This window comes from Dysidea avara, chromosome 12 (genome assembly GCF_963678975.1).
Source record: "Dysidea avara chromosome 12, odDysAvar1.4, whole genome shotgun sequence".
In the NCBI taxonomy this organism is placed as follows: Eukaryota; Metazoa; Porifera; class Demospongiae; order Dictyoceratida; family Dysideidae; genus Dysidea; species Dysidea avara.
In genome coordinates, this window is record NC_089283.1 from 14,826,355 (window position 1) to 14,852,897 (window position 26,543).

Here is a 26,543-nt window from a genome sequence, read left to right on the forward strand (position 1 = left end):
AGAATAACCTATGGTATTGGTGACCGGCGCTTCCCCTGAGGTATCTTACCACCCCCAGCTTCTCATTTCTGGAAATTATCATGTTCAAGGAGGTACTGTCAGGAATTTGAGAATGAAGATAAACTAAAGTCACTTCAGGAACTAGTTCCAGATGTTAAATATCCTTGTTTGAAGTTTGTGAGGCCACTCTAAAGTTGGATCCCTGCTGTGAAAGGTTGCAAGTACATTCTTCATAATTATTGCTTTCCCTCTTCCTGCAGCTATCCAAAAGAACCCATGCAGACAATGTGATACGTCCTGCTATTGATGGTACAATTAATGTGTCTGCTTGTGTTGAGAGTGGCAGTGTGAAGCAAGTGGTTATTACGGGATCTTCGATAACAATATCATGTGGATTAGTAAGCCATCCAAACAGGCAGGACCACACATATAGTGAGGAGAATTGGTCCCCTCGGGGGAAGCTTATTCATCAGCATATGATAGGAGTAAAACCTTAGCAGAAAAGGCTGCTTGGGATTTTATAAAGGATTTGCCTGAGGAAAAAAGATAGAGCTTGTGGTTATTAATCCTACCGTGATTCTTTGGCCTATAATCACTAAAACATCTGCTGGTACTTCAGTTGGCTTTATAAAGTCACTGTTTTCTGGAGAATTGCCTGGATATGTTGATGTTTGTGATGCTGCCATGCTAATATTATTGCCATGGAGAAACCTGAATGCAATGGAAAGCACTACATTCTTGTTTCTAAAAATGATGTCCCTTTTCAAACATGCTGTGAAATCCTAAACAGAGATTTGTCCCACAAGGATATAAAGCTGTCACATGGAAAATACCAAAATTTATAGCCTGGATAGTTTCAAAGTTTAAAGGTGAAATGGGATTGATCTTTCCAGGGATTAGGAGAAACTGAGTAACACCTGTCAATGATAAAATGATCAATGAACTTGGAATTCAGCCACGAGATGTTGAGCTGCAGACATTGATTGAAACAGGTTATAGTCTTATTGAGTTTGGTTTAAAAGAAGACCCCAAAATATGACGGTCCTGGTGGTAAACCGATTCAGAAAGTCATGAAGCTTCTAACAAATGACCTGAAGATAAGACAGAGACCACAAATGAATTACCTATAGTTGAAGACAAAGATGAGGCAGAATCCTAGAATTAGTCCAAGTATATCTGTACACTGACTAAGTTTTGCTGTTTAAGTACTGTATCTAGAGTCAGGCAATAAATCAATATTTCAATATGATTAAGGTATTAATACACACTGAATGGTATTTTGATAACTGAGATATTGCAAATACTGTGAGTAATTGCAGCATACCGTTGGCATAAACATTAAATATGAGCCATTCCAAAGCATTTTGTAAATGTCAGACTGATTTGTAACTTCAAAATACTACAATTTTTCAGTAAATATTGATATCCTAGTTTTTTCATACCTCCTTGTTTCAGTTAAATGTCCATTAGATGCCTGCATAATCACAAATGTCAATTGCTAAAAATAAAGGGATTATTTCATTAATCAGTACCGTATTGATTAGGGGTCCGGGAATTATGCCTGCATAATTTGGAGCATAATGATGGGGTAAAAGAATAGGGAATTATTTGAGAATTTTGAAGTGATTTAAGAGCATAATTGGCATAATATGCAATTTCACATAAGTTTAGATCGAGATACTCTAATAGAGCAATCGGCAGAATAATCTTTACTGTATTGCAACAGTGACTAGGTATCTTAGCAGCTAAAAGCTAACTTTCCTGTCTAATAGAACAACATAATTACAAAATCCTGCTAAACATTATAAATTGCAAAAGTTGAACATTTAAAATAGAAATTGGGAATAATTATGAGAATAATAAGTACATTTTGGGAACAATAAAAGTATAATTGTAACTTTTTTGGAGAAATTCGAAATAGAATAATAATGAAAATTTGGAGCATAATTCCCTGAGGCCTAATATTGATTCTTAGAATTCTCAATACCGTCCATCACTAACTGTATGCTATAACTATTTAGGTACAGTAGATATGAGTAAAAGCTGACAGCTACATATAAAGTTGATTCAACCAAGGATTAGCTACATGGGGATAGCATACATTAATTCATTGTGGAATCAAAGACATGATTTAGCTACTTTTTGTTTGTATGAATTAGCTAGGGAAATGTAGTACCGTGGGCCAGTACAAGTGCAGTATGGCATAGTCTGACACACTATAATGAGTAGATCAAGACAAATCTAGAGTATGCATGCACGTGCAGTACAGTACGTACGTATTAACATAAGTGACGCAATTTACTAAAAATAGTTCTAATCACGTGACAGCGTATTACGTTTTGTGGTGCAATCGAAGGAGAACGCGATAAAAGAGGGCGAACTTCGTCAGTTTTTATACCTCATCGTTTGACTTTTATAGAGTACGTAGTGTGAGTAGAGAAGTACAGTGATATAATGGAGGGGCTACAGGCAGAACTTGAAGTACTTAAAGCAATTCTTATGAACGATGTCGTCGTTCACGATCCGAGTCCAGATAATTCCATAAGAGTTGAGTACACACTGGAGAGCTGTTCTTTTAGTGTAGAAGTTGAAGGTGCGATCGTATACATCTGTACTTGTGTTTAATAACATTTACATATTTTATTCTAGCTGGCAGCTACCATTCTGAAATACCAAGGATAGAAGTCTCAACACATCACACAAACCACGTGCACATTGACGGAAATGTCCTGAAGCAACACCTGATAAGAACAGTGCAAGATTCTTTGGAAGAAAAATTTCTGTATTTACTTTTCCAAGCAGCGCAGGATTGGATCAAAGACAATGTTAAAACTAGCAGTGATGATTCAGACAGTGATGATTCAGCAGCAACCAGACCCGTGTGTAAGTATTTCTTGGAGGGACGGTGTAGGTTTAATGAACGATGTCATAATTTTCATCCTGAAAGTCAAGCTGCCCAAGAGGCAACTGTAGGACAGACCTCACACCAATCAGAAACCACAAAAGTTAACATAGACACAGAAGTGACAAAAAAGCCACCAATGCGTACGGCAACAGATGTCATCTCTCGTATCCAATGGGATCCAGTATTATCAGAAAGTGACTTTATAATTGGTTACTCCGATAGATTTATTGGCATTGTAGAAAAACAGTTTTCTGAATTTAATTGGGAGGACATTGCTACAGTTAGCTTAGATGTTCTGGCAATCCCCAAACACAGAATACAGTATTTCAAATATAAGGATGAGATTGTATGGGACCGTAGAGTACAGCTAGATAACTTCTTTGGCAGTAGAGGAAATGGGACTAAAATTCACAGCCTCTTGAAGCAAGACACCGCCAAAACAATAGCAGTAGCTTAAACACATTTTAAAATTATATTTGTCTGTAATTTTTATCATGTTGCGTTAATTAACTTATCATAATCGGCACACAGTTTTTTCAGTGGTTCTGATTGTCGAGATTTCAATTTTGTCAAGTCCAGTGACATTACTTTAGCAACCTCCAACATCTAGCATCAATGCATAGTAACCACACAACACTATGGGAAGAGTGCTCACCTCAGGTGATTGTTTCAACAGTTTCAGCAAAGCAGAAATGCTCCATAGTGCTGCATATATAGAAATATAAGTCACTTCACACACTATGCTAGGCAGACTGTACCTTGTTGGTCAGTGAATGAAGCTGTCTCTGACTGCAAAAACTGTAACAAGGCTGGGACCAATTCTTGAAGGTGGTCTTCGGTCAGCTATATACAAAAAGGCAACAACCTTTCAAAGTGCTCATAATCATGCACAGACACACACACACGAACAGACATGCCCCTACTAAAATAAAACACCACCTGTACAGTGTATAGCTACATGTGCACCTCATTGATATGGGCTACATTTAGAACAAGTGCTGAGTTGGTCCCAGTAAGAGATGGTTCATTTCTCAACAAGAAGGAATTGACGGTGGCCTGCACTATATCATCACATTGGTCCTTGATTGCATCATGTAGTGACTTGTGATGTAAACAGTTGACAAGCTGTAGAGTGGGTGGGGCTGAATTTGAATACTGTGTAGTGATTGGCCACTTACAGCTGTGCCGACCAACTTCAACACAGTCTCCTTATGATCACACATACTGGCTTCAATGCTACACAATGTTAGCTTAGAAACTAGTTGAGTTGCATTGTCTATATACAAGAGCGTTATAAAATATTGCATAAATTGTTTAGACTTCTATTTACCTTGCTGTTTTGATAATTCCAGTAATAAATTTGAAGAGCTTGTGAATGCTAAAAAATACTTGGCTACAATTTCTGCAGCATTTGGCGGTTCCATTGTACAAGAAAATGTTTCCCAGAGAAATTCTGCAGAACACAGAGTAAAAAGGAACTTTGTACATATGTTATAAGCAAGACACATAATATGAACTATACAATACTATGTGCACACACTACACACACTTGCTAAAGACATTGCAGTGGATGGATTCTCTTGTAGTGAAGATATAGCTGATAAGTCATCAAGCAATTTCTGATCAATGCCAACCTTGTTTGCAATGCCTTTCAATTCAGTCACAACCACTGACAGCTGCAATTAATGCACACCAATTTAGTTAGTTAGTGGGCTCAAACTCAAGTTACCTCAAAGTCCAGTGGCAGGAAAGCTAGTTCTGGCCTATAAGAGAATTAGCACATAAAATAACCACGCCATATGAAATTATATACATGTAAAATACAATGATGCCCCTTGATTACATACAAATTGAGCCATTCATGTTCTCATATGGCAACTGTTCTATCAGAGTGATTTACTCACAAGCAGCCATCTTTTACCAAGTACACCTCAGAATTCCCTAAACTACCTGTCATGGTGATAGAACAACTAATAATTCCACATCTTTAAATGTGTAAAGAATTGATCCTGTAGAAAACAGCAAGGCAACATTCCCAACAAAAACAATGAACTACTCTAATAGAGCAATCAGTGTTCAACTTTCAACTGGAGTCAAAAACACTACACAACATCACCAACACTGTTTATTTACATGCAGATTACTTCCTTGCTCATGTATGTGCATATGTGTCTGTATTTTATACACTGACCCTGTTTCAGGTGCTGCTGTACTTGGCTTTGGTTGCTCCACTTTAGGGACACTATCAAAACTAGTTGCTGATCCACCACTTGGACCAGACAACATCTGGAGAAAAGGCAACAACTGCTGACCAAACGGACTAAATTGAGAACAAAAAGAAAAAAAATTATCACAACTCTGGCCAGCTCAACCTGTGTTACCTGTTAAGAGCTTCACTTGGCAGGTTGACAATGTAGTCAGGAATTGGACTCCCTGTTAGAAACTGTACAATTTCATTGGAGAAGTTGTTACAATTGTGGTTGAGAAGGTTATAGCATTCCGGCCTTTAAGGAAATGATAGTCACTTTAAATACAGTACAGTATTCAGAAATGTGAGCATCAGCATTTTGCCACTCGTACTTAAGATGTTCAAAAAGAAATGTCCTGACATGCTTTCAAACATCTACAAAGCACATATATGGATCTATCAAATTTGTGGAAAAGCTTCAGATTTGGCAGATGCAGTAGAATATACTATTTTTAGGTGAGTTAACAAAAATTTCTTGAAACTTCCTAGCAGGTAATGCTCATAAGTTCGACATCAGTGTTGGAATAAACTCCTAAATATTTAAGACCTAGTGTTAAGTGTTTCATATTGTAAAGAACTTGCTTATTTGCAGTATCTTTGTTAGTATTCCAATGAATAAGAAAGTTTTAAGAAAGTAGTTATCTTGTGTGCACAATGAAACTAACTACATAGCTACAATAATAACTGCTGTAAATAGTATGCCTCTGGCCAACTATAATATTATTGTACCTAAAGCGTGGCTGTTTGCCACGAAGAAACTCTTCAAACACATCCAAAGTGATATGAGTGTCCCCCATGTCTTGTACCTTCAATGGCTGTCCCAGTATGGTACCTCCCTGAAACAAGCTATCAGTGATATAGCATAGAACTACAGCATACTTACTGGATAACACCATTCGATACCCATTCCGCCAAAATAGTACTCTCTACCAAAGACCACAACTCCAGTATGCCTATATAGTAAAGAATTACACACAAGACCGTCACGTAGCGACTCGGTACCATATGCCATCGATTTGTTTTCCTGCAACAAAAACGAAATAGAATTTTATAGCTGAAGAATGATCGTAATACCTAGAAATAATGGAGAGAGCTGTGCCGCCATTCCCATGGACATATCGTATATATACAGTTGAACTTTCGTCGGCATTTTTGCTGCGTGTAAACTCGTGTACAATGTTGAGCATTAGTTGGAATGATTTTCTTTTAAGACGCAGGCGCATGATAATTATCTTGACACATCCAAAAAATAATTATGTACAAAAATTTACACTTCGGTGTTGTAAGATGAAATAATAACTGATTGTGGCCTGGAATTATGACTATTCTGTCTCTTTGAAGTGTGTAGTGCAGAAACTGGTGTAAGTATGGATGTTGATAAGTCTAGTATGTCCGATATGCTGTCATCTAGTCCCAAAGTGCTATCATTTTGATTAGGAGGTAGATTAAGTCGAAGACTAATAAAAAAACAACGTGTAGACACATTCTCAACACTTACAAAATAACTCTACCTTGGTGTGAGTGGCTTTTTATTTTTATGAGAAAAAGCTCTCTGTACTCTTTTTCTAGCTCCACTAAGTGAACACGCAATAGTTGTAATTTGCTTATACTGGTAGTACAGTGGACCCTCAGTTTATCCGAATATCAATGTGTCTCAGGCAATGGTAAAAGTGGTTGGATAAATGAACTGTTCAGATAACTCAAGCCCATAAATTCATATATACAGAGCTCTGTTGAAATAGTCTAATAGAACATACACTTGTACACAAAAATACTCTAATAGGACAGTCATTTTCAATTTCAGATAAACGAGGGTACAGATCAACGAGGGTCTACTTACTGGATTGCTTTTTTAAGTCTAATCGATGAACTACTTGATATGGTCAATGTATCTTGTTTGCCTGGGGTCACAGGATTGCATAGAATGTCTGTAGAAGCCGACACCAAGAACTGAGACTATAAAAGAAACACAAGAAACAATAGTTACCAAAACATTCTAATTGAACAGTCACACAGAAATACATGTTTCGCACGCACGCACACTGTAGTTACACAGCAACAACAAAACTGCTGGGCTGTTAGAGTTGACTTACTTGATCAGAGTTATTGTTAACATCAGCTAAAAGACCACACAATTGCGTCAGTAGATTATCCTTGGTTGTTCTCTCTTGAGGAGAGAGTTGAAATACCAACAACTTCTCTTGTGGATCTTCAGGATACTGAGTAAGTAATCCAAACATTTCTGGCCCAGCTGTGGTGTTGATATGTAATATGATTGTGGTAATGCTACAGTATCATGGTGTGCGCTTACGTTTGTCTGTAAAGGTGACCACTGATCTGACATGTTGTAGAGGTATAAACTCAACATGTTTGTATTGACTGCCCCCTGATTTTTTCTTGGCTACCTGCATGATGAACAAGTACATGAGTCTGTGTGTAGTGTAGTGTATGTACGTGTGTGTGTGTGTGTGTGTGTGTGTGTGTGTGTGTGTGTGCATGGCACACACATACTGTGTAATACAGTATACATTCACCAACATACTTCAATACTATCAGTAAACAGGAACATCACTATAGGTTCTCCCTTCACTGCTTTACTAGCAGGGTCAGCACCGATATCGATGACCTCTAATTCTCTGATAAAACTTCTGGTACTTGAGAGAACATTAGCCTGTTAAACAAATACACAAGTATCCTATCAACAGTTAACGTGAGAAAAAATACTTTGGTATATAAAAGACCTGGATGGTATTATACTCCAGTACTTACAGGACAGTCTTCAATCTTATTTAATACTTTAAACATTAGCATCTGCTTTTCAGTTTTTCTTTTGTCTTCATTGATATTCCTGAACAAAGGTACAGTTTAATCCATGGGTACATACATGCAAATGATGTTGACTCACGTTAGAGTGCTTTTCACAACTTCAACTGCCTGCATGAGGCTTTTGTGATCAGGATGGTGTGACTGAGTGCGTTTTAACAAATCTAACAAAGGAGTATGTTAAGCTTGAGTAAGCTTCTGAGACAACACAGTGCTATAATCATTTAGGGATACATGTGCATATGTGCGTACATGTGTATACACACATGAGCGTGTGTGTGCATGTGTGTGCGTGTGTGTGTACATGCGTGTGTGTGCATGTAGAGAGAGAGAGTAGCTTACTGGCCAGCTTAGCTCAAGAGAGCATACACATACAGCGGAACCCCTTTAAAAGGACATCCCTGAACCATGGACAACCTCTTTATAATGAACATTTGTCCAGGTCCCAAATAAGCAGTACTAGTAATTTGTACACCCCTTAACTAAGGACACCTCTTTATAAGGGACAGAAATTAATTCCCCAATGGTGTCCATCTTAGAGGGGTTCCACTGTACATACGTATCATGTGAGTGTAGTGTACCTTGAAGAAGAAGGATTATCCGTGGGATTCGTTGGATGGGAGTGATTAACAGCTCTTCCAAGCTTTGACGCTGACATTCAGCCTTAGACTCATTGGCCTATGTGTTCAATTGTATTACTAATGAGAATAATATTCTGGGTCACCTTTAGAAAGGCATGAAAACGTGGATACTGCTTGTCACAGCGATGGAGTGTTTCCTTACTGACTTCAAAGAAATTAACAAATGGTGGGTAGACCTTTAGAATGTCTTTAGCCTGCAGAAAAACATTGGTGCTTATACCAAGTCAGTAATACACAGATGAATACACATATCACATCACATCATATCATCATTATGCTTGTGTGACATTTAATTAATCATGTGGTATCTATATATCAACTGAATTGCCACCACGTGAGGAGCAACACGATGCCAAGAGAAAGTTGATATGATGATTGAAGTACGGCAAAGTATGGCATTTTGTACATCATTATCGATTATGTGTGAAGAAGGAAGACAGAGAGATAGTTCTCTTTTTCTTTCAAAGTATAGTGGGAAGCTTTGAATGCGATGAAGTATGGGACCATTTAAACCAAAATGGTGAGTAAGATGGTTTACCATTTTTAGATAGCTCAGCAGTTTCAGTGTTATGGAACTTTGTTTTAAAACATATCTCATGAAGCGTTTGTCCGATCACTTATGATTGTAGTAATTGGCAAAGAGTAAGCAATCTAACTGTGTATAAGCTTTCAACATACAAGGAACTCACCCACTACGACGTGCTGAATCATTTTGTGCCTTTTCGTCTTCGTATCGTCATTGTGCTTGTCCAACAATGACTTAATCAAATTTTAATGGTGTGTAGGATGGTGTTTGTTATGTTTTAACAATTTTTGTGTTATGGAATTTAGTTTTACAAGGGATAAATGCGATCCAGTTTACTGGATTATGTGTTTTCAGTGCTTGCATTTTATAAAACAGCTGCAGGTTTAAGGGTTAAGTCTAGATTCAGTTTTTTTAAAAGTTTGGGTTAAGACCAACCACATTGTGAAATAGCTTTTTGAAATCCTTTACACAGCAAGATACGGTATCATTTTATACACTATTCATAAAATATAACTGTTAACAAAACAGTTACTTGCCTGGTCATTAAACACACATCCAATACATGATGACTCATTCCATTGTGATATCCTCTGGTCTAATGAATCCTGATATGATAAAATTGATCATATTAAAAAAAATTATAGTACTTGTAGACACGTTAGATGCTAATAAAACACACCTAATACAACAGTTTCTGTAATACCTTTATCTTATTGTGCACTTCCAAGATGTCCACAATGTTACCAAAGATTCCCTTCACATCTTCGGTGCTCACTATCGGTCCACCTCTCAAAGTAGGACATTCCAATGGCTCTTTGAATACCTGTAGAGATTATCATAATAGAACAAACCATCACCAGGCATTTCCTTCTTCAAATTTTGTTGCATTTAGCCCAGCAACAAAATCACAGTATTTGGCAGTCCATGCTGTTTACAAGGGATCTGTTCTAATTAAATTGTTACTATTGGATATAAGCATGGCTCCTAGTATATGCAGACATGTGACAAGCACTTTGCTCAACCACTTGAAATATAAGGATGAAAACAACATGGACTTATGTTTACCACAGTCACTATGCAATGGTTTGTGTGGCATCACTGACACTACAGTGAAAAATACACAACCAGAAAAATCATGTAAGTGGGGACACAAACCAGCTACATATTTGAAGCCTACCTAACAAGTGCACTGATGTTAAACTTCAACCTTACCTGGACTGATTAGTTATAAACTGAGCTCTGTGTGTGTGCATGCGTGCACGCACGCACGCGTGTGTGATCTGCAGTTTAGCTTACCTTCACTATTACAGAGAGGATATTAACATAGTTCTGCTCAGTCTGCAGCAGCTCATTTGCGATATAATATCGAGGGTCACGTTGAGGTTGTTGATCCTGCTGATATGGCTGGCACACACTGTCTTCCCTCTCCTCCACAAATGATACACTCTCATCACCTTTACCAGCTGACAGGAGGTAGACACAACATATTATCACATGCACACAACCAAATTACATTTTCATTAATCTAGATTAACCAGAGGTCTTCAAGTATAGCCTCATATACACAAGCATACCTGGACTACTTGAGGATACTGGTGTGGATTCCAGGATGGTACTTAAGATGCTACTACCCATTGCTGAGTGTCGCTTGCGTTTACGTCTCATGGGGGTCACAACATTCTAAAGTACATAAATGTGTTATAAACACTATATACTTACATATGTATGCAAATACATGTATAAATACACCACACACTTGTAAGTGAAACCAAAACCTTTGGCTACCCAGTAAAAACACTGGCCCACCTGTGAACAAGTCTAATTGGTATTTAGTAGGGAAGCAGTGTACTAGTTGTATTACTGGTGTCTGGCTCCTGCTGCTGGAAGAATGAATTTGTACTAACTGTCAGTGCATGTCTCACATAACAAGCGAAGTCTAAGTTGGATCTCTGCTGTGATATGTATATGGTGCACAGCCTGCTGTGGGCTATCATTTTTACAGAACTAGATACACTAAAGCAACTAAAAATAGGATGACAACAACTGGGCATCAAATTGAAAAAGTTAAGCCATTGCTCCTATTGTCTGGCTGCTGTCTCAACACACAAAGTATTAGTTAAACACCTCATTAATATGCACACACATACATTCTAAAATGTTAGCTTACATTAACTGGGTACAATGCCTCGTCAGTGCAAGCATCAATCTGAATACTCTCCCAAAACCACTAAACAAAAACAAAACTGGTACATACAACTCGTAATACAGAAACATACAAATGTGTACCATACATGCAAGCTTCACAAAATATATTATGTGCAATGATTAGTTACAGAACAAGTTTCACCAACAGCATGCGTGATATTCACTGTAGCATGATTAGTAAGCATGCGTGATTTGTTCAGCATGTATTACTGAAAACAATATCTAAAATTACTTTGTAGCCAACTCAGCAAATCACATAACAGAAACTGTGTATGCTGGATGATAAATTACATTTTTCCAACCATCTTCAATGTCACTGATGCTATGAGAAGTCACATCAATTTCATCAAACCAATAATATTATATTGTACAATATCAGGGAGAAGAAATTTGATCAGTACAGAAGGGTAACATGTCTATTCAGGTCACTTAGGTTATGATCTATTTTGAAATAATTCTTATTACATAAATGAGTGCGTGGTATGTGAGTACCTGTTGTTTAACAACCATTACTCTGGAGGGAGCGATCGGTGTACTGTCTGGTGGAACATCATCAGACACCACCAAGTGTGTTAACCCAGCACCATCTACTGGTGTACACTCCGCACCTTGAAGAAACAAACATGTATTGTGCATGGAAACAACTGGGGGTATATATGTGTACAAAGAAGGAAAAGGAGCTCTTTGAAATTCACATACTTATTGGTGGGAAGATCTCAGGGTTGGAATGATTTGTATAAATGCATAGGAAACAGTAGAAAAGGTGAATAGAGAAGTCCACACCTAACCAATTCATTGACACAGTGCTCTCAATGAACAAAAATTTAATTTTAGATTGCAATGCCATGAGTTTAATGGGATATACATACAGGGTAACTGCACATTTCAGTGGTACCACAGTCACTGGTGTCATTTAATCAACTACTGGCCACTATATATTTATCTTCTTGGCTGCACAAAGCACAAGATATAGCAGAGGATAAATACAATGTGGAGTGATAAAAAAATTGTAATATATCCACCACTCAACATACACACACACCATTCTTCTTAGCTATTTCAACCATTTCTTGCTCTTCTTCTTGCTTGAATCCAAGTAGGGCAATCCTGCATCCAGCAAATGGTAGCTGCTTGTAAAATTGCTGCACAATCAATTAAGACATGCAATTCTTCTATCAGCAACAATATTTTAACATACCATTTCTGGTGAAGCAATTGTAAAATTGCTGAGTGCAAAAAGAACAAATAAGTACACGCATAAACACTACAATCACACATGTACCACATGTCAAATAAGGAAAGGTTCTAAAAGTCAACATTTACTACTTACATATCTAATCTACTTTCCCAACAAGTACGTATCCATTTCTCACTCATTATAGGTGTGTTAAAACATACTGCTGCCTACACAGCAAAATAAAACTCGACAATATCCACCAACAGTATATTCATAGCATACCTTGTATTTTGATCCAAACACGGTGTTTGCGACCACATGTGTCACACTACTGATAACGTCTTTACGAACACTGCCACCCATCAAATGAACCAAACTACACAGTTGATGCTGGGGATCGCATACAGTATGATACACAAGCTGGACAAAATTGCACATCAAAATTACCAGGTGATTTCTGTCTTTGAAGCCAGTAAAACAGATGACCATGTCTTGCATTGTACAACAAAAAGTTGGTCTAATGCTGATAGGTAATGGCTGGGGAAAAGATCACTGATATAATCCAGCAGCAAAGAGGTATTAAACACACCTTCTTGTGTAATGCACATGCAAGGACACACGGTGGTCCTAATATCCTAATACAACAAATGGACATTGGTTGAAACTTCATACAAAGACTAACCTGAATCCTTTTTCATTTAAGTACTCGAATACTTTTCCTTCAAACTTGTCACATATAAACACCATGTTACATTCGTCCGGGATCTCCTTGGGTAAATGCTTCCCATCAGTAGAATAACAAACTGTCAGGCCTAACAACTGACGAATTAAACAATTATAAGAACACATATCTTTCATTCGCTGCTTTGTTTCATATAGTAAAACACAAAACTAACTTTCAGTGCCTTTTCAAGTTCAACATTTACTTCTTCGGAGATGATACAAGCGTAACAGTGCTCGTCTGCTCAAAGAGTGTAAGTCACAGCCCGTACGCTACTGTTTTACCTGATTCTGTTAATTCGCTCATCTCGCTAGACGAGGTAAAACCATGTTTATCAAATACTACGGGAACCAACTGTCTTCGCTTCGGCTTCGGTTCCATTTAACACCCGTTTGTAACTTTTCAATTTACCGCCAAAAATTTTTAAATGTCTTCACGTGATCACATCTCTTCAAATAGAAATGATCGTTGGTGTTTGACGACTACTTTTGGAGAACTAGTCGTCTAAATCACTACATCTGAGAATCTATAGACTCTATCAAGAGTCCATAATAAGTATGGACTCTTGACTCTATACATAGCAGATTTTAAGATCACGTCATTGGAAGACGTCATCATCACCGTGGAGTATGGCCCCTTTGACTGAAGGCTCATTCCAACTATAAGGTAACTACCCACTAGTATGTGATTGTTTAAAAGGTCCAATGGCTCATCACCTTTACTTGCAAGCAAAGAAATTAGCTGCAGCTGATGAACGCTCTTACTATGATAAATCATCTGAGTATAGCTATGCTATCTGTTCAGTCAAAGTAAACTGAAGGATTCTGTGACACTAGAATCTTGCTACAGGACCTGGAATTGATTGTTACTTGGATGCAACCCAGGCTAACTCTCGTTTATTCTCCGTGCTGCCTCAGACACCCTATATGCACATCAGTCAGTTTGGCACGTACAATGTGGGGTGAAGTGCTCATTATGTGGTTGCACTCAGCCTACCACTGCTCATGTTTTGGGTGGCTGTCCTAGTTCCTTGAAACAGGGCCACTTCTCATATCGCAACAACCAAGTTCTGCACTGTTTGACTGTTGAACTCACTAAGGTCATTTCTGAAGTACAATCTCAGTTTATGCTGACCTTCCTGGTATGCGTCCAAGTGACTCTCCACAGGCAACAATCCCTCCTTCTCTCCTGATTACCTCATATCGCCCAGACATTGTTTTTTACAATGAAAGCAGCAACTCGGTGGCCTTGTTAGAACTGACATGTCTTTTAGATTCAATTGAACACCTCAAATCTGCCAGGGATCAAAAACAAGGGAAGAGAGAGTACCAAGAGTTACAGTCAGAATTTGATTGTCATGGAATTCCTTGTTGTTATGATACCATTGAAATAAGTGTTTTAGGCCACTACTTGCCAGTGTCTTTGTCATCATTTATGAACTGTGTTAACTTGAGATCAAGATTTCTAAATCTAGAAATTTTGACTTCGCTGCTACCATTTCTATTTCTTCATCAAGAAGAATTTTCATGGCAAGAGATTGCACTGAATGGTCTGAAGATGCTTGAATGTTGTAAACTCTATCATTTATTGTAATTAGCTACATTTTTGTGTGTGTGTGTTGCTATTTTTCCGGCATTCTATTGCCTTCTCTGTGATAGTGTGTCCCCAAGGACTCACTCACTCACTTAATTAGCTATATAGTTATTTTTGTACATTGTCTTTTTTTTTGGTCGTTGTTCATCGTCAATGATGGTTTCTCTCTTATGATAGATTTTCCATATGAAGGGACGCACATTAATTGTATTACATTTTTACGTCAAGACCCATGCACCTGACATAAATATTCCAGAACATTACTCACCTCTACATGTTTATCACACTATCAGCAATTAATATCACCTTAACATGCATCCAACTGCTATCTAGTCTCACTAGCCAGCCTGTATATTTTCTTTTGTCATTTGGTCAAGAAAAAAAACACAGTCTTGGTATAGCTAGCCAATAGTGCAGCAGCTTTAACTTATGTTAATTAAATGTATCACACATGAATATCATTCTATACCCTTATTCATGTGGCTTACAGCAGGAGCACCTGCAATTCAATTTATTCAGTTGTGTTGTTAAACTAAGATAGTCTGGTGCTCCTGCTGTAAGCCACATGAATAAGGGTATAGAATGATATTCATGTGTGATACATTTAATTACAACATAACTATACAGCATGACCTTATACAACAATTCCTCACATGCAGAGAGAGCATAGTTATGTATTGAATAGTTGAGATACTCTAATAGAGCAGTCATGCAGGTGAATTATAATACAGCAATCAAATACTCTAATAGAACATATATACCGAAATACAAATTTTGAATCTAAGACTAATTTGACAGTGATTTAGATAAGTTTTTTTATTTTAATTGGACAAATTGAAATATGTAGATTATTACATCATTATATAGTTGATTAGCATTTAGGACTTAAAGGGAACTAAGCATATATTGAAAACAGTCATGAAATCATGAATCTGGTGCATTTTAATGCACAGAATCTGTCAGTGGCTGGGGGCTTTCCCCACATCTATAACTCACTACCAAATTTGGAAACCATTTTGAAAAATCCTGGATATGTCCCTGGACTGACCAATGAAATAATTGAGTGCTCTACCCTATAGATGAATCGTCTCACCTAAACTTTTATGACTATACAGCGGCTTTTAATAATATACACAGCATGCAGTAATTTCTGTTGCTATAAGCTGCCTAGTATATTGCTCATCCCAGTGTTGTTGCCAAGTAGCTAGCTACTTGCTCTAAAAGAAGAGAAAATATTGCATATACCAAATACCAAGGTATAGCCTGTTTAAGGCCGAAGGTAAGTGTGTGTACGTGTGTGTGTGTGTGTATTCTGCATAATTACCTTATGTATGATTCACTTACCTGTTGGGTCTTTCATTTGTTGGAGACACTGCACAGTAGCCTCTATAGAACTGCCGAACATCTTAATTCAAATTTGGATTTCATTTGCTGTGTAAGCCAGCCATTTTGCTGATACAACACAGGAGGTACAACCCAAATAATGGACACATTTTTTCACCGTGTATTACATAGCTACAGCTCCATGGATATAGCAGTACTCACTGTACACATACACCACAGGTGCAAACATCTCACTAATACAAACAACCATTAGCTATATAAAAGACATGCACATATAAAGCAGTTTGCAAAGCATGTAGCTATCACCAATAACTTTTACATTGCAGGGTAGGGGGTGCACGTGGGGCTGCTAGTTTTTCCTCCAAATGTTTTACTTTATCTTTCAACATTTCAATCATTGTTATGACGTCATCAATGCTTATTTCTTCCTTCGGACACATCTTAATCACATCTGGATCATCTGGTAGCTTAGTCATAACTGGTACTTTAGCCTTCATCAGCACTTCATCCAAGAGGTACTTGTTCCCCATATCGCACGGTGTTGTCTCTTTCACTGATCGAGCGATAGCTGCTGTAAATTTCATAACAGTTTGTGGACCTTTTCGTTTTAACACAGAAACTATGTGCTCCACACGATCTGTCTGGGAAGAATTTTTTTCCATTACGATCGCAATCCTTTCAAACTCGTCATTGGTTAGTAATCCCTCTTCGAAAAGATAGGGTGCAAGCTCGCTGATATTCATGCATGACACAAAATCAGCTTTAAAATGATCAAACCATTCATCTACAGCTGAAATCAACTTTTCTGCAGCCATTAATACTCTCTCGCAAAGCTTTTCACTGTGGCCACACGAGGTTATTTTTAGTAGGAAGTTTGTCCGGTTTGTCAACTGTTTGGGGCAGACGAATCTGAGAAATTCCGCTCGTGTGGTTAGGCGCGAGCCCGGCTGGGCACGAGACTAAACTGGAAGATTACTCCGATAATTTTCGTTCACAGGCGTTCAAGGCTCTGTCCCTTGGCTCTGTCTAGTTTCATGAGTTTCGAGTAATATCTAGTGACAGCAAAAACAGTTATCAAAATTTCCTGCTGTGGCGAGTGCCACAATCACAATTGAGCGTTTGGATGTCGTCTGATAAGAATGATCTAGATAAAGTCATAGGGAAAACAGGCGAATTCGATGATGTGGATCCTTATGGGCTACCACGGATTCCACTGCGAGGCTACTACGATGTCAAGAAATGCGACAAGAGACGCCAGTGGGTTGAGAAGTTCACATCAACTAACTTGACACATCTTGGCGAGTGGTGGGCTAACGAAGGAAGTGATATTGGTTGTTCTACTGCTAAACTCAAAGGAAACGCTGAGAATGTTATTGGTCTAGCTAAAATACCAGTTGGGGTTGCTGGTCCTTTATTAATACATGGAGATCATGTCAATGGACATGTTTTGTGTCCTTTTGCTACCACAGAGGGTGCCCTTATAGCCTCAGCAACACGGGGAGCTACAGCTTTAAGCAGGGCTGGTGGTGTGATGGTTCATGTGGGCAAACAACGAATGCTCCGAGCTCCAGCATTCTTCACAAGAAGCATTCATGAAGCACAAATCATTTGGGAATGGTTAAAAGACAACCTACGACACTTAAAGCAGCAGGTGACACTCTTCAGCCAACACTGTGTACTTCATGAGCTAGTACCACACTTCTTTGGAAAGACACTGGTTGTCCAGTTCATCTATGAGACAGGAGATGCCGCAGGACAGAACATGACTACAAGTGTCACGTGGCATGCTTGCAAGTGGGCACTAACCAAAATTGGTGAAGAGTTACAAGGAGTGAGGGTAGTGAAGTTCTTTGTTGAGTGCAACATGAGTGGAGACAAGAAGATGGCAGCTGGACACTTGCACAGTACTAGAGGATGGTTTGCACAAGCTGAAGCCTGGATACCTGAACAAATTTTGAGATCAGTATTGAAGGCAAGTAACTGCAAAGCTGAATGTTTGTTCTTATGGAATTAACCCTCTATTTTGGACAATCAGGTAGATAATGTTCAGGGTCCAGATGTGTTGCCAATATATGGACTGGTTATCAAAGCGTTCACATTTCAGTGAATTTTACAATGCCCTGTATAGGTATTAATATGAAGAAATTTTAGGTACTAAATATTGCACCCAAACAGGAATGTAAATTGCAGTGATATATGTCATATTGAAGATTCCTAGCATGTATTAGATGCTGTACAAATCATAGGAGGATCCCAGGATAGCCTCAAATGCTCACCCACCCCAGCCCCCGCCCTGTCAATTTGGGAAGAGCTAAGCTATTACTTTGATATGCCAATAAGGCCAAAGTCAGTTTATTTCTCAAGAATATACTGACTTATTGAATACATTTAGGTAAAAAACAAACAGCAAAAACAACAAACATGTTACCTCCCTTTACTGCAAATTCACCTGAAGCCAAATTTGAACTGTCACCCAGCCCCTTCATGTGCATTAAATGCCCCTAAAATTAATTATCTTGTATGCAATTTAAGTCATTAGTAGCTTTGTAACAGCTTCACAACCTTTCTGCAATGGCCTAACTCTAACAGTGAACCACTACTGAGAGGTGATTATTTGCTGCTATATGTATACATCAACTGTAACAGACTACATGTGGCTAGCTATATACTAGCTGCCATGCTTGGATTCCCCTTTTTAATGGAACTTTTTGTGCCCCTTCCCTTGCCAGCTCTTAGATCCACCCCTGCAAATTAATTGTATGCTTTATAGATTATACTCTTTTTATAGATTGATAGTGAAACCTTTCTTCAGTCATACCAGATGTTACAAGAAGGCGCTATTCGGCTCGGAGCTTTAGGATCAAATGTTAACGTGGCCAATTTGATAGCCTCAGTGTTTGTAGCCACTGGTCAGGATGTTGCTAATGTTTCTGAGAGTGCCACAGCACAGCTGCATGCATCAGCTGTTAGTAAAGAACATTTGAAAGAGGCACGAGAGAAGATATTATACCACAGCAATACAAAGACCCTTGTAGCTGATGAAGGAGGTGTTTATGTTAGTATTCAATTGCCCAGTGTGATTGCAGCTACTGTGGGAGGAGGTACAATGTTAGCTACACAGAAAGAATGTCTACAAATAATGGGGTGCCATGGGAAGGTAAAATACACACAATGTTATTAAGTGTACGACTAATTTTCTGTATTATGTAGGGAGCTGTCCGGAGGCTTGTTGAGATAGTTGCTGGATTCGCATTAGCATTAGATATTTCAACATTAGCTGCAATAGCCAGTGGTCATTTTGCATCTTCTCATGAACGACTTGGTCGCAACCGACCAGAGAATGGTTTCCGTGAGTTCCACGTCAACAATGAATTCTTCAGTAAGGTGGTTGGCTCTAGAGGAACATTGATAGACTGGAAACCAATGAAGGTTGGTAAGAGTTCATGCACAGTTCAAACAATAGTAGCTTAAGTAGTACGAACCCTTGGTTATTATCATGATTGCCATTTTGTGGTACTGTTTAGGTTGATGCAGGAAATAGCATCATCTCTGAACTAACCAAGATAGAAATCTCAAAGAAGGTTGGTCATTTTGGATACATCATCAACTACACTACACACTCAGGTATGGTATACTGACAATGATTGTGTGGTGATTGTCATAGCAGGTAGTGTGGTGGAGTGGCCAGTTGTGATCAAGTCTAAACCACTTGATAGTGAGACAGCTACTATGATCAACAAGATGGCACAAGCATGTGGATTAGACTTGGCAGTTCAATATGAGAGGCATAAAATGGAGACTGGATTTAGGTCAGTAAGATACTTAACTTATTTCCTTGAGTACACAGTTGCCCCTAATTTACCACGTACTCTTTTAGTGATTTTCGTACCCCAAGATGGCTTGGCTTTAAATTTATGCCAAAACAGCCAAGCTGTGAAAAAGGGTGCAGCCCTACAAAAAGGCCAGATGTAAACAAGTTAGGAAATTAAAGGTGGCAGCGTCATTTTTGGAGGGCTACACCCTTTTTTCACAGTTGTTAACACAACTCAACCCTGTACAGTGTGTTATGTATAGGCTGAATGCTCTACACACATAAAACTGTAGAATGTACTAAAATTTCCACCAATAGATCTACGAGATTGTAAAAAAAACTTGAATGTGGAAATTAAGTGAGGTAAGCAACTGACAGTAGTGGTAGAGTGGTAAAGGGTTTGGGAATATAGGTGTGGAGCTTCCTGCCTGACAAAAAAATTTTTGCAACATCTTTACACAGGTTTTATTTTAATTCTCAGTGACTGTTCTATTAGAGTATCTCAGTTGTGCTTGCTTTACCTGATTGCTTTTTGTTTTATATCCACTTAGTTAATACTCTCAGTCCATAACAGTTTATAGTTACTTCATGTATAGACCTGTTTTCAAGTTATTCTTTCAAGCCGATTCGTGACAATTTAGAAATTTTCAAAATCATGCATAACTTACTTGTTTTTAATTCAATCTGGACGAAAATCAGGCTATAAATGTGTTACTTTATAATTATGCTCTTACTGCCATCCAAATGTGAAGTCAATTGACTAAAGCACATGTGACTTATTGCGATTTTTCTAAAGTGTGCAAAAAGAAAAGGGATTAAAACTTGCAGTCTAGTTCAGTATAAGCTTGAATTGTCATCTTTCTGCTTATCCCTTGAGAAGTCATGATACTGAATATCTAAATACGTGGCATGTATCTATTGTCTTTGTTGATCCCATGTACACATCACACACACACACACACACACACACACACACACACACACACACACACACACACACACACACACACACACACACACACACACACACACACACACACACACACACACACACACACACACACACACGCACACACAAATCAATCTAAATCAGTATCTGAAATAATTTATTAATGCTACTTTACTTGCTCTAAAGTTGGACACCATGCCAATTATTTCATTTTAAACATTACAGGTTTTGCCATACAAGAGAATTAGCTATTGTTCAAATGGAGGAGTTGCAACAGTTTCTACCAAAAACATATCACAGCATATCCTCCATCAGCAAGGTGAGCTACACATTTCCAGTATGGCTCCGCTAAAAAATTTAACTTTGGCAAAAAAAATTCCGCTCGGTGGTTAATTGAGCTAAGGATGAAAAATTTGGTGATTTGTATGTGGTACAACAAATCAACATTTTTGTCCCTCAAAATTTTCTAACTACCATAGAGTAAAAGTTAAATGGGGGAAATTTTTCCCTCTCAAAATTTAGCATTTAGTGCGTTCAGGGGTTTCATCAAAATCTTACTTGTCAAAATGCTCACCATCCAATTTGTCCAAATTTTCACTCATCGAATATTTGCCTATATTGTTACTATATTATTACTAATCAGTATTGTGTGTATGATCCCTATCACCCCATATCATACATTTAATAGGACATATTTGTGCATGTTATGGAGTATCTTTCAAATGAACACTTCACTCATCTTAACACTGCTGATGATGTCTCAGGATGGACTACTGCTGATATTAAGGTACCAAACCAGCTAAGTACACACACACACACACAAACCTTTGTATTAGTATGGCTTTCTTTGACAGGTAGTGCTTCGTGACATGGCCAAAATTCATTCCTTATTCATGGACAAGGTGGAGTGGTTAAGTCAACAATCATGGATGGATCATGCTCATTGTCATGATGTGGCCATCAAGTTACGTCCGCTATGGAAGGCCATGTTAGCTAATGCTGCAAGGGAGTTTCCTGAATTCTGGACAAGTCAAGTGTAAGTTGAAATTGGTAGATCCATCTTAGCTGTGGTGCAGCCTTTCCAAAAGCCAGGCTTACGAAAAGTTCTGACACAACAATAAAGATACATTTTACAATAATGTTCCAAGACATAGATTATTTATAAGTGACTCAGTGGTTGGAGTTCTCCATGGTTGAATGCCAGACTCTGTGTTTATAAAGAAATTGTTGACTATTCTATTAGAGTATTTCGATCTTACAATGTTACACTTTAGTTTTTGCCCTGTAACTTTGTAGCTGTCACTTCAGTTTCTTTTAAACCACTAAAGGGCACTGCTATGGTTGATGACTAATTTTCAAGCTACAAGGTGTATTTACACTAGTCAATGCCAATGTAGGGATTTTCCCACCGAGCTATGCTGTAATACCATCATTCATCTCTTATTTCTCTATTTTTAAATTGCTTGGATCCCTACTTCATTTTTAAATCATAATTTTTAATATACTAGTTTGTTTGAGTTTTTTTGCTATAGCATACAGCTATACACGTGTGACTGTTCTATTAGTGTGACTGCTGCATTATAGTAGTATCCCGAGTCAGTGGATTTTAGTCTCACTACCTGCCACAGCTGGAGCAGCGCACAGCCACCATTTTACACCACAATAACATACTCACCAGAGGGATGTGCCTTTTGGAGTTGACAAGTTGGTGCCCTTGTCTTTCCTCTTCTCCATGCAATGAAACCATATTGATGCGTTAAGTTAGGTAATCCTAAGGCTGCAGCAAATGTTGCTGTCAGACCTTCAGTGCTGGTCACTGTAAAGTGCTAATAATAATAAGTTTTCCTATCAACACTTTCCTTGAGCAGCATATTTAGAATGCTGCAAATTTATTGAAACACTTACGATCAGTAGATACCTGTAACTTCATGGTAGGTTCAATGACACACCTATTAATTATTTAACACAATCTGGTTGATCAATAATGATCAAGAGCTGAGACCATACCTCTTAACAATCTATCACCCCGTTATTATTGGCTTATGCTAGCACAATGAAATAGTGACACATCCCTGGTAGTAGTGAAAGACGAGTTTTAGCAATTGTATTTGATGTTAGATGGTATATTACTCTGTAAAGGCAATTATTAGTGCATAAGATGTCTCTAGGGTGATTTGTGAAGGTGGCACACATCATTTTTGGGGGATGCCTACTTAAACAGTACTACTGTACTGTTTGGTTGATAAGTTATGTACGTACCATGTAGTGTAGCTGTGAGTTTTCTTTTATGAATAACAGTCACCCATAGCTCTCACATGAATGTGTTATATTTGTACCAAACTTTGGTATATGAATTCACCTCATAAGTGAGAATAAACTAAACCATGTGGCATGGGTCATGTAAATTTTATTCAAATTTGCATGTGTTAGCTGACGGGTAGCTGTTCCACTGAACTACAAACGTATGCGTGAAAATCACGTTAAATTTTTGTTGATCTGGCATAAAACTCATGGGGTGGGTATGGGATATTCAAAATACAATATGAAGTAAAGTGATAAAAAATTAGCCCAATGTGTTCCACACTGGCCACACTGGCTTTCTTGTCTTCAAAACACTTTGCTGTATGCGTTGATAACAGAGACAAACATATGCAATGTTTCTATTGTTGTTTAGGGTTAAAATGACAACTGAAGCTATTGATTCTGCTGATGAACTGTGGAAAATCTTTGACAGTTTTCCAAAGACCTTGATCCACAATGATTGCAACCCAAGAAATATTTGTATCTGTAAGATCACATCTGATCAAGGTGATGAGGATCCTCGACAAATGTGTATTTATGACTGGGAACTGGCAAGGATTGATGTTCCTCAACATGACTTGGCAGAATTTTTAGCCTTTGTTCTACCCCCAGAATGTTATATCCACAGGAGAATGGAACTAATTGAATTTTACATTAACAAGTTGGAGAAATATTGCAAACAAAAATTCAATCACTGGAAGTAAGTTGCTCGTACAATGAAGCCATCATGAATTTAGATCATGTGATTTTGTGATTTTCTTGTTTGAAAAAATCACAAGCTTGTATAGTGCACATGTGACGAGGTCTCTCAACTGCACTAGCCAACTAGGCCTGCACTCAATGTAAGCATAAAATCAAGCAGAATGCCAGCATTATAGGAACAATATTGGAAAATGCATAGTGCGTGTTCTAATAGAGCAGTCACTCGAAACAGGAGCCAGGAAACACTGATGTAGCATAATTTGAAAGACAGTCTTGAGTATTGCTCAAAAAGCATAATAGATAGGCGGGGCCCACAGCCAACCCAAATATATCATCTGTATACTAAGTGATCAGCCTAACATATAGCAGCCATCTGTACTAAGGTCAGACACTAGGCAGTTTTGACCTACCCCTCTAGTCTCCCATGTTCATACATGTATGCTGTACTCATACATTGAGTCCTACACAGTAATATTTACACATAATATCTAGTACAATGTTTTTTCGACAGTGTAATAAATGTATTTCTTTCAAATTTGTGCTGTAGTTTTTTGAAAGTGCTGGATGCAGCTGCACTGGATTTCCAATTGAACAGGTTAAACATGTACACGATGGCACACACATTCAAGGACTACAGGTTTCTCTCAAGAGTTATACGTAGCAACTCAGCATATCTCTTGCAACGCAAGTCAGATGGTCACATCAAGTTTACAACTATGACAGGAAAACTGTAAACATAGTGTGTGTACGTATATTAAAATCACTTTTATGGGCAATGATGTTGCTTTAGATTTTTAATTTGTACTATGATAGTTTTAAATTTTGAAGAGTGGAGTTTACTATATGCAATGTAGAAATGGAATGGTTCTCACCGGTGGTCTCTTCTGCAGTTGATAGCTGTGGTTCTACTGCTGGTACCAATCACTAGATTGTCTACTCGTTTTTAGCTATACCTCCCCTGTGCTGGTTAAGATGTCACATTGGATTTTCACTGATAAGCTCTGCTGTCCTGTGTCCCAATCATTGCCTAATTTTCATATCTATTGATCTGTCACACAAACTAGGGTGATGGGGAAATAAGGTGTGAAACTGATAAAAATACCTTGTAACCATAATCATGTGGCTATGTTAAAAAAAAAACAAAAAATTTTTTAAGGTAGCTGGATATATTTTATTGTATAGAACTATCCTACTGTACAATCTCAAATCTTTACTGTTGAATCTCACCTTGCTTATCTGCACTACCATCAAATTACTAAAATATAATATTGGGAAACCAAGGGGTTTTCCCCACTTTACATTAAGCATCATAATTATACAATGAGTTTGTTGTTTAACAAATATTCCAAACATATTTGTGGTACTTATTTGTTGAAACAATACAAGTATTCAATATCTCTTTCAAAACTTGACAAGGGTATTATATCTTTATGTTTATAAATTTATCTGAAGCCATTTCCTCACTTCCTCTGACCAAGTACACATCATTACTTTAACAAGATCCTTGACTTTCCTTCTACAATTCTCTGTAATTTCAGGTTTTTTCTGACAGTTAGGTACCAAAAATCTAATTTCTGAACTCCATGTAGATATCCTAAGATTTACAACAACATCACATACATAAGTAGCAATGGAATCCTCCACCATTGTATGCATCTTTAAAAGTACTACAGTGAGAGTGTCTACATGTTAATGCTACATTGCCTTGAGTTATGGTCCGTCATTTCACAACCCACTAAGGACTGGTGGTTATACTTGGCTGGCATGCATACATTAGGAGACCAGAATTCATGTCTTTCTTGGAATCAATTTCCTATCCTTTATCAGAACACATCATATAGTACAATAGTAGCATACATTAGAATTTGGGTTTTTCTGGCCAAAAACTCCTAAAACCAGCCTCACAATACCTTCATGGTGTCTTGGCAGTATTGGTGAGGTATAAGCAAGCCCAAAAGACAAGTATCTACAGAGTGGCCAAAACTGCTTCTGATAAAATTAATTATGGAATTAAAATTTTAAAAACAATTTTTTTTTTAGGAGAATTTCTCATTGACCACTAACTGACTGCCTGTTTGATGCCTTCACACACATGCAGGCATAACTTGTCAACAGCTACCGGTCTGATTTTTTCACTGATAGATGTTGCTTCAGCCTTATAGATTCCTTTTAGTACGTACAATACACACATCGTGGACTTAATTTTGTCCTCATTTCTTTTCACTGACAGTGCAAGGTGTCAAGCATATGGCCTCCTCTCTGCTGTCTATCATGTTTATAACAAAAATCATCCATATTCTCTGTAGTTTAAAGAAGTGTTTGTCATTCTGTTCTTCACCTGCAACACTGAACATGCTGAAAATGAAGCGTGATGGCACTTCGCTTTTGATAGTTGGAGGGCATGTTCAGGCAAAATTATTTGATGGCATGCCTGGCATCATTCTTTCTTATGTGTGGGTTTATTAGTCATAAAAATAAACCGAAGGAAAAATTAGAGCTGGCCATGGATTACAGATCACAAGGGAATAGTTAAACTATAGAGAGGTCGCCTATAACTGCAGTAGACATTTCAGTCATTTGGTATAGATAGACTGAAG

General features: G+C 37.9%; 4 protein-coding genes across 6 annotated transcripts; 2 read left to right on the forward strand and 2 right to left on the reverse strand.

Moving 5' to 3' along the window:
- Nucleotides 1-2,327: 2,327 nt before the first annotated feature.
- On the forward strand, nt 2,328-3,431 carry LOC136241621 (uncharacterized). The gene is made up of 2 exons (XM_066032863.1): nt 2,328-2,593; nt 2,650-3,431. The coding sequence occupies exons 1-2, from the start codon at nt 2,455-2,457 to the stop codon at nt 3,360-3,362; spliced, it is 852 nt and encodes a 283-aa protein (XP_065888935.1). The 5' UTR covers nt 2,328-2,454; the 3' UTR covers nt 3,363-3,431.
- On the reverse strand, nt 2,404-6,350 carry LOC136241619 (uncharacterized). Its single transcript, XM_066032861.1, has 14 exons — nt 6,228-6,350; nt 6,156-6,177; nt 6,037-6,106; nt 5,883-5,989; nt 5,287-5,409; nt 5,097-5,225; nt 4,635-4,668; nt 4,455-4,581; nt 4,236-4,358; nt 4,084-4,181; nt 3,872-4,030; nt 3,664-3,748; nt 3,561-3,610; nt 2,404-3,511 (listed from the first exon to the last, which is right to left on the reverse strand). Exons 1-14 carry the CDS (start codon nt 6,301-6,303, stop codon nt 3,398-3,400), a joined length of 1,317 nt encoding a protein of 438 aa, XP_065888933.1. The 5' UTR covers nt 6,304-6,350; the 3' UTR covers nt 2,404-3,397.
- A 2-nt stretch (nt 6,351-6,352) lies between these two features.
- Nucleotides 6,353-25,064, reverse strand: LOC136241617 (protein ECT2-like). Of its 3 annotated transcripts, none has more exons than XM_066032859.1 (25): nt 24,819-25,064; nt 21,769-22,049; nt 13,208-13,344; nt 13,115-13,160; nt 12,973-13,062; nt 12,808-12,915; nt 12,679-12,752; nt 12,547-12,574; nt 12,391-12,490; nt 11,841-11,956; nt 11,311-11,370; nt 10,718-10,823; nt 10,440-10,606; nt 9,847-9,966; nt 9,680-9,748; nt 8,701-8,811; nt 8,558-8,654; nt 8,059-8,140; nt 7,923-8,001; nt 7,696-7,824; nt 7,465-7,558; nt 7,247-7,404; nt 6,994-7,109; nt 6,665-6,727; nt 6,353-6,610 (listed from the first exon to the last, which is right to left on the reverse strand). In XM_066032859.1, the coding sequence occupies exons 3-25, from the start codon at nt 13,270-13,272 to the stop codon at nt 6,421-6,423; spliced, it is 2,268 nt and encodes a 755-aa protein (XP_065888931.1). In that variant the 5' UTR covers nt 13,273-13,344; nt 21,769-22,049; nt 24,819-25,064; the 3' UTR covers nt 6,353-6,420. The 3 variants fall into 3 exon arrangements, with proteins under 3 accessions (XP_065888931.1, XP_065888930.1, XP_065888932.1); XM_066032858.1 differs by lacking the exons at nt 21,769-22,049; nt 24,819-25,064 and adding exons at nt 13,422-13,486; nt 13,531-14,603; XM_066032860.1 differs by lacking the exon at nt 24,819-25,064 and having other exon boundaries at nt 21,769-22,260.
- LOC136241616 (uncharacterized) lies at nt 17,130-24,790 on the forward strand. The gene is made up of 10 exons (XM_066032857.1): nt 17,130-18,155; nt 18,972-19,340; nt 19,394-19,612; nt 19,708-19,807; nt 19,851-19,992; nt 21,169-21,262; nt 21,632-21,730; nt 21,798-21,979; nt 23,618-23,944; nt 24,494-24,790. The coding sequence occupies exons 1-10, from the start codon at nt 17,307-17,309 to the stop codon at nt 24,678-24,680; spliced, it is 2,568 nt and encodes an 855-aa protein (XP_065888929.1). The 5' UTR covers nt 17,130-17,306; the 3' UTR covers nt 24,681-24,790.
- Nucleotides 25,065-26,543: the final 1,479 nt, after the last annotated feature.

Coding starts and splice junctions, on each gene's coding strand:
- LOC136241621 (XM_066032863.1), top strand. CDS start 2,455: ATGGAGGGGCTACAGGCAGAACTTGAAGTACTTAAAGCAATTCTTATG. Junction 2,594..2,649: donor TTTTAGTGTAGAAGTTGAAG/GTGCGATCGTAT, acceptor ATTTTATTCTAG/CTGGCAGCTACCATTCTGAA.
- LOC136241619 (XM_066032861.1), bottom strand. CDS start 6,303: ATGCCGACGAAAGTTCAACTGTATATATACGATATGTCCATGGGAATG. Junction 5,410..5,882: donor GGCAAACAGCCACGCTTTAG/GTACAATAATAT, acceptor ATTTCCTTAAAG/GCCGGAATGCTATAACCTTC. Junction 4,182..4,235: donor GGAATTATCAAAACAGCAAG/GTAAATAGAAGT, acceptor TCTTGTATATAG/ACAATGCAACTCAACTAGTT.
- LOC136241617 (XM_066032858.1), bottom strand. CDS start 13,627: ATGGAACCGAAGCCGAAGCGAAGACAGTTGGTTCCCGTAGTATTTGAT. Junction 13,063..13,114: donor CATGTGCATTACACAAGAAG/GTGTGTTTAATA, acceptor TCTTTTCCCCAG/CCATTACCTATCAGCATTAG. Junction 6,611..6,664: donor AAAAAGCCACTCACACCAAG/GTAGAGTTATTT, acceptor TTTTTTTATTAG/TCTTCGACTTAATCTACCTC.
- LOC136241616 (XM_066032857.1), top strand. CDS start 17,307: ATGTCGTCTGATAAGAATGATCTAGATAAAGTCATAGGGAAAACAGGC. Junction 21,731..21,797: donor GGACTACTGCTGATATTAAG/GTACCAAACCAG, acceptor TTTCTTTGACAG/GTAGTGCTTCGTGACATGGC. Junction 21,980..23,617: donor GAATTCTGGACAAGTCAAGT/GTAAGTTGAAAT, acceptor ATTGTTGTTTAG/GGTTAAAATGACAACTGAAG.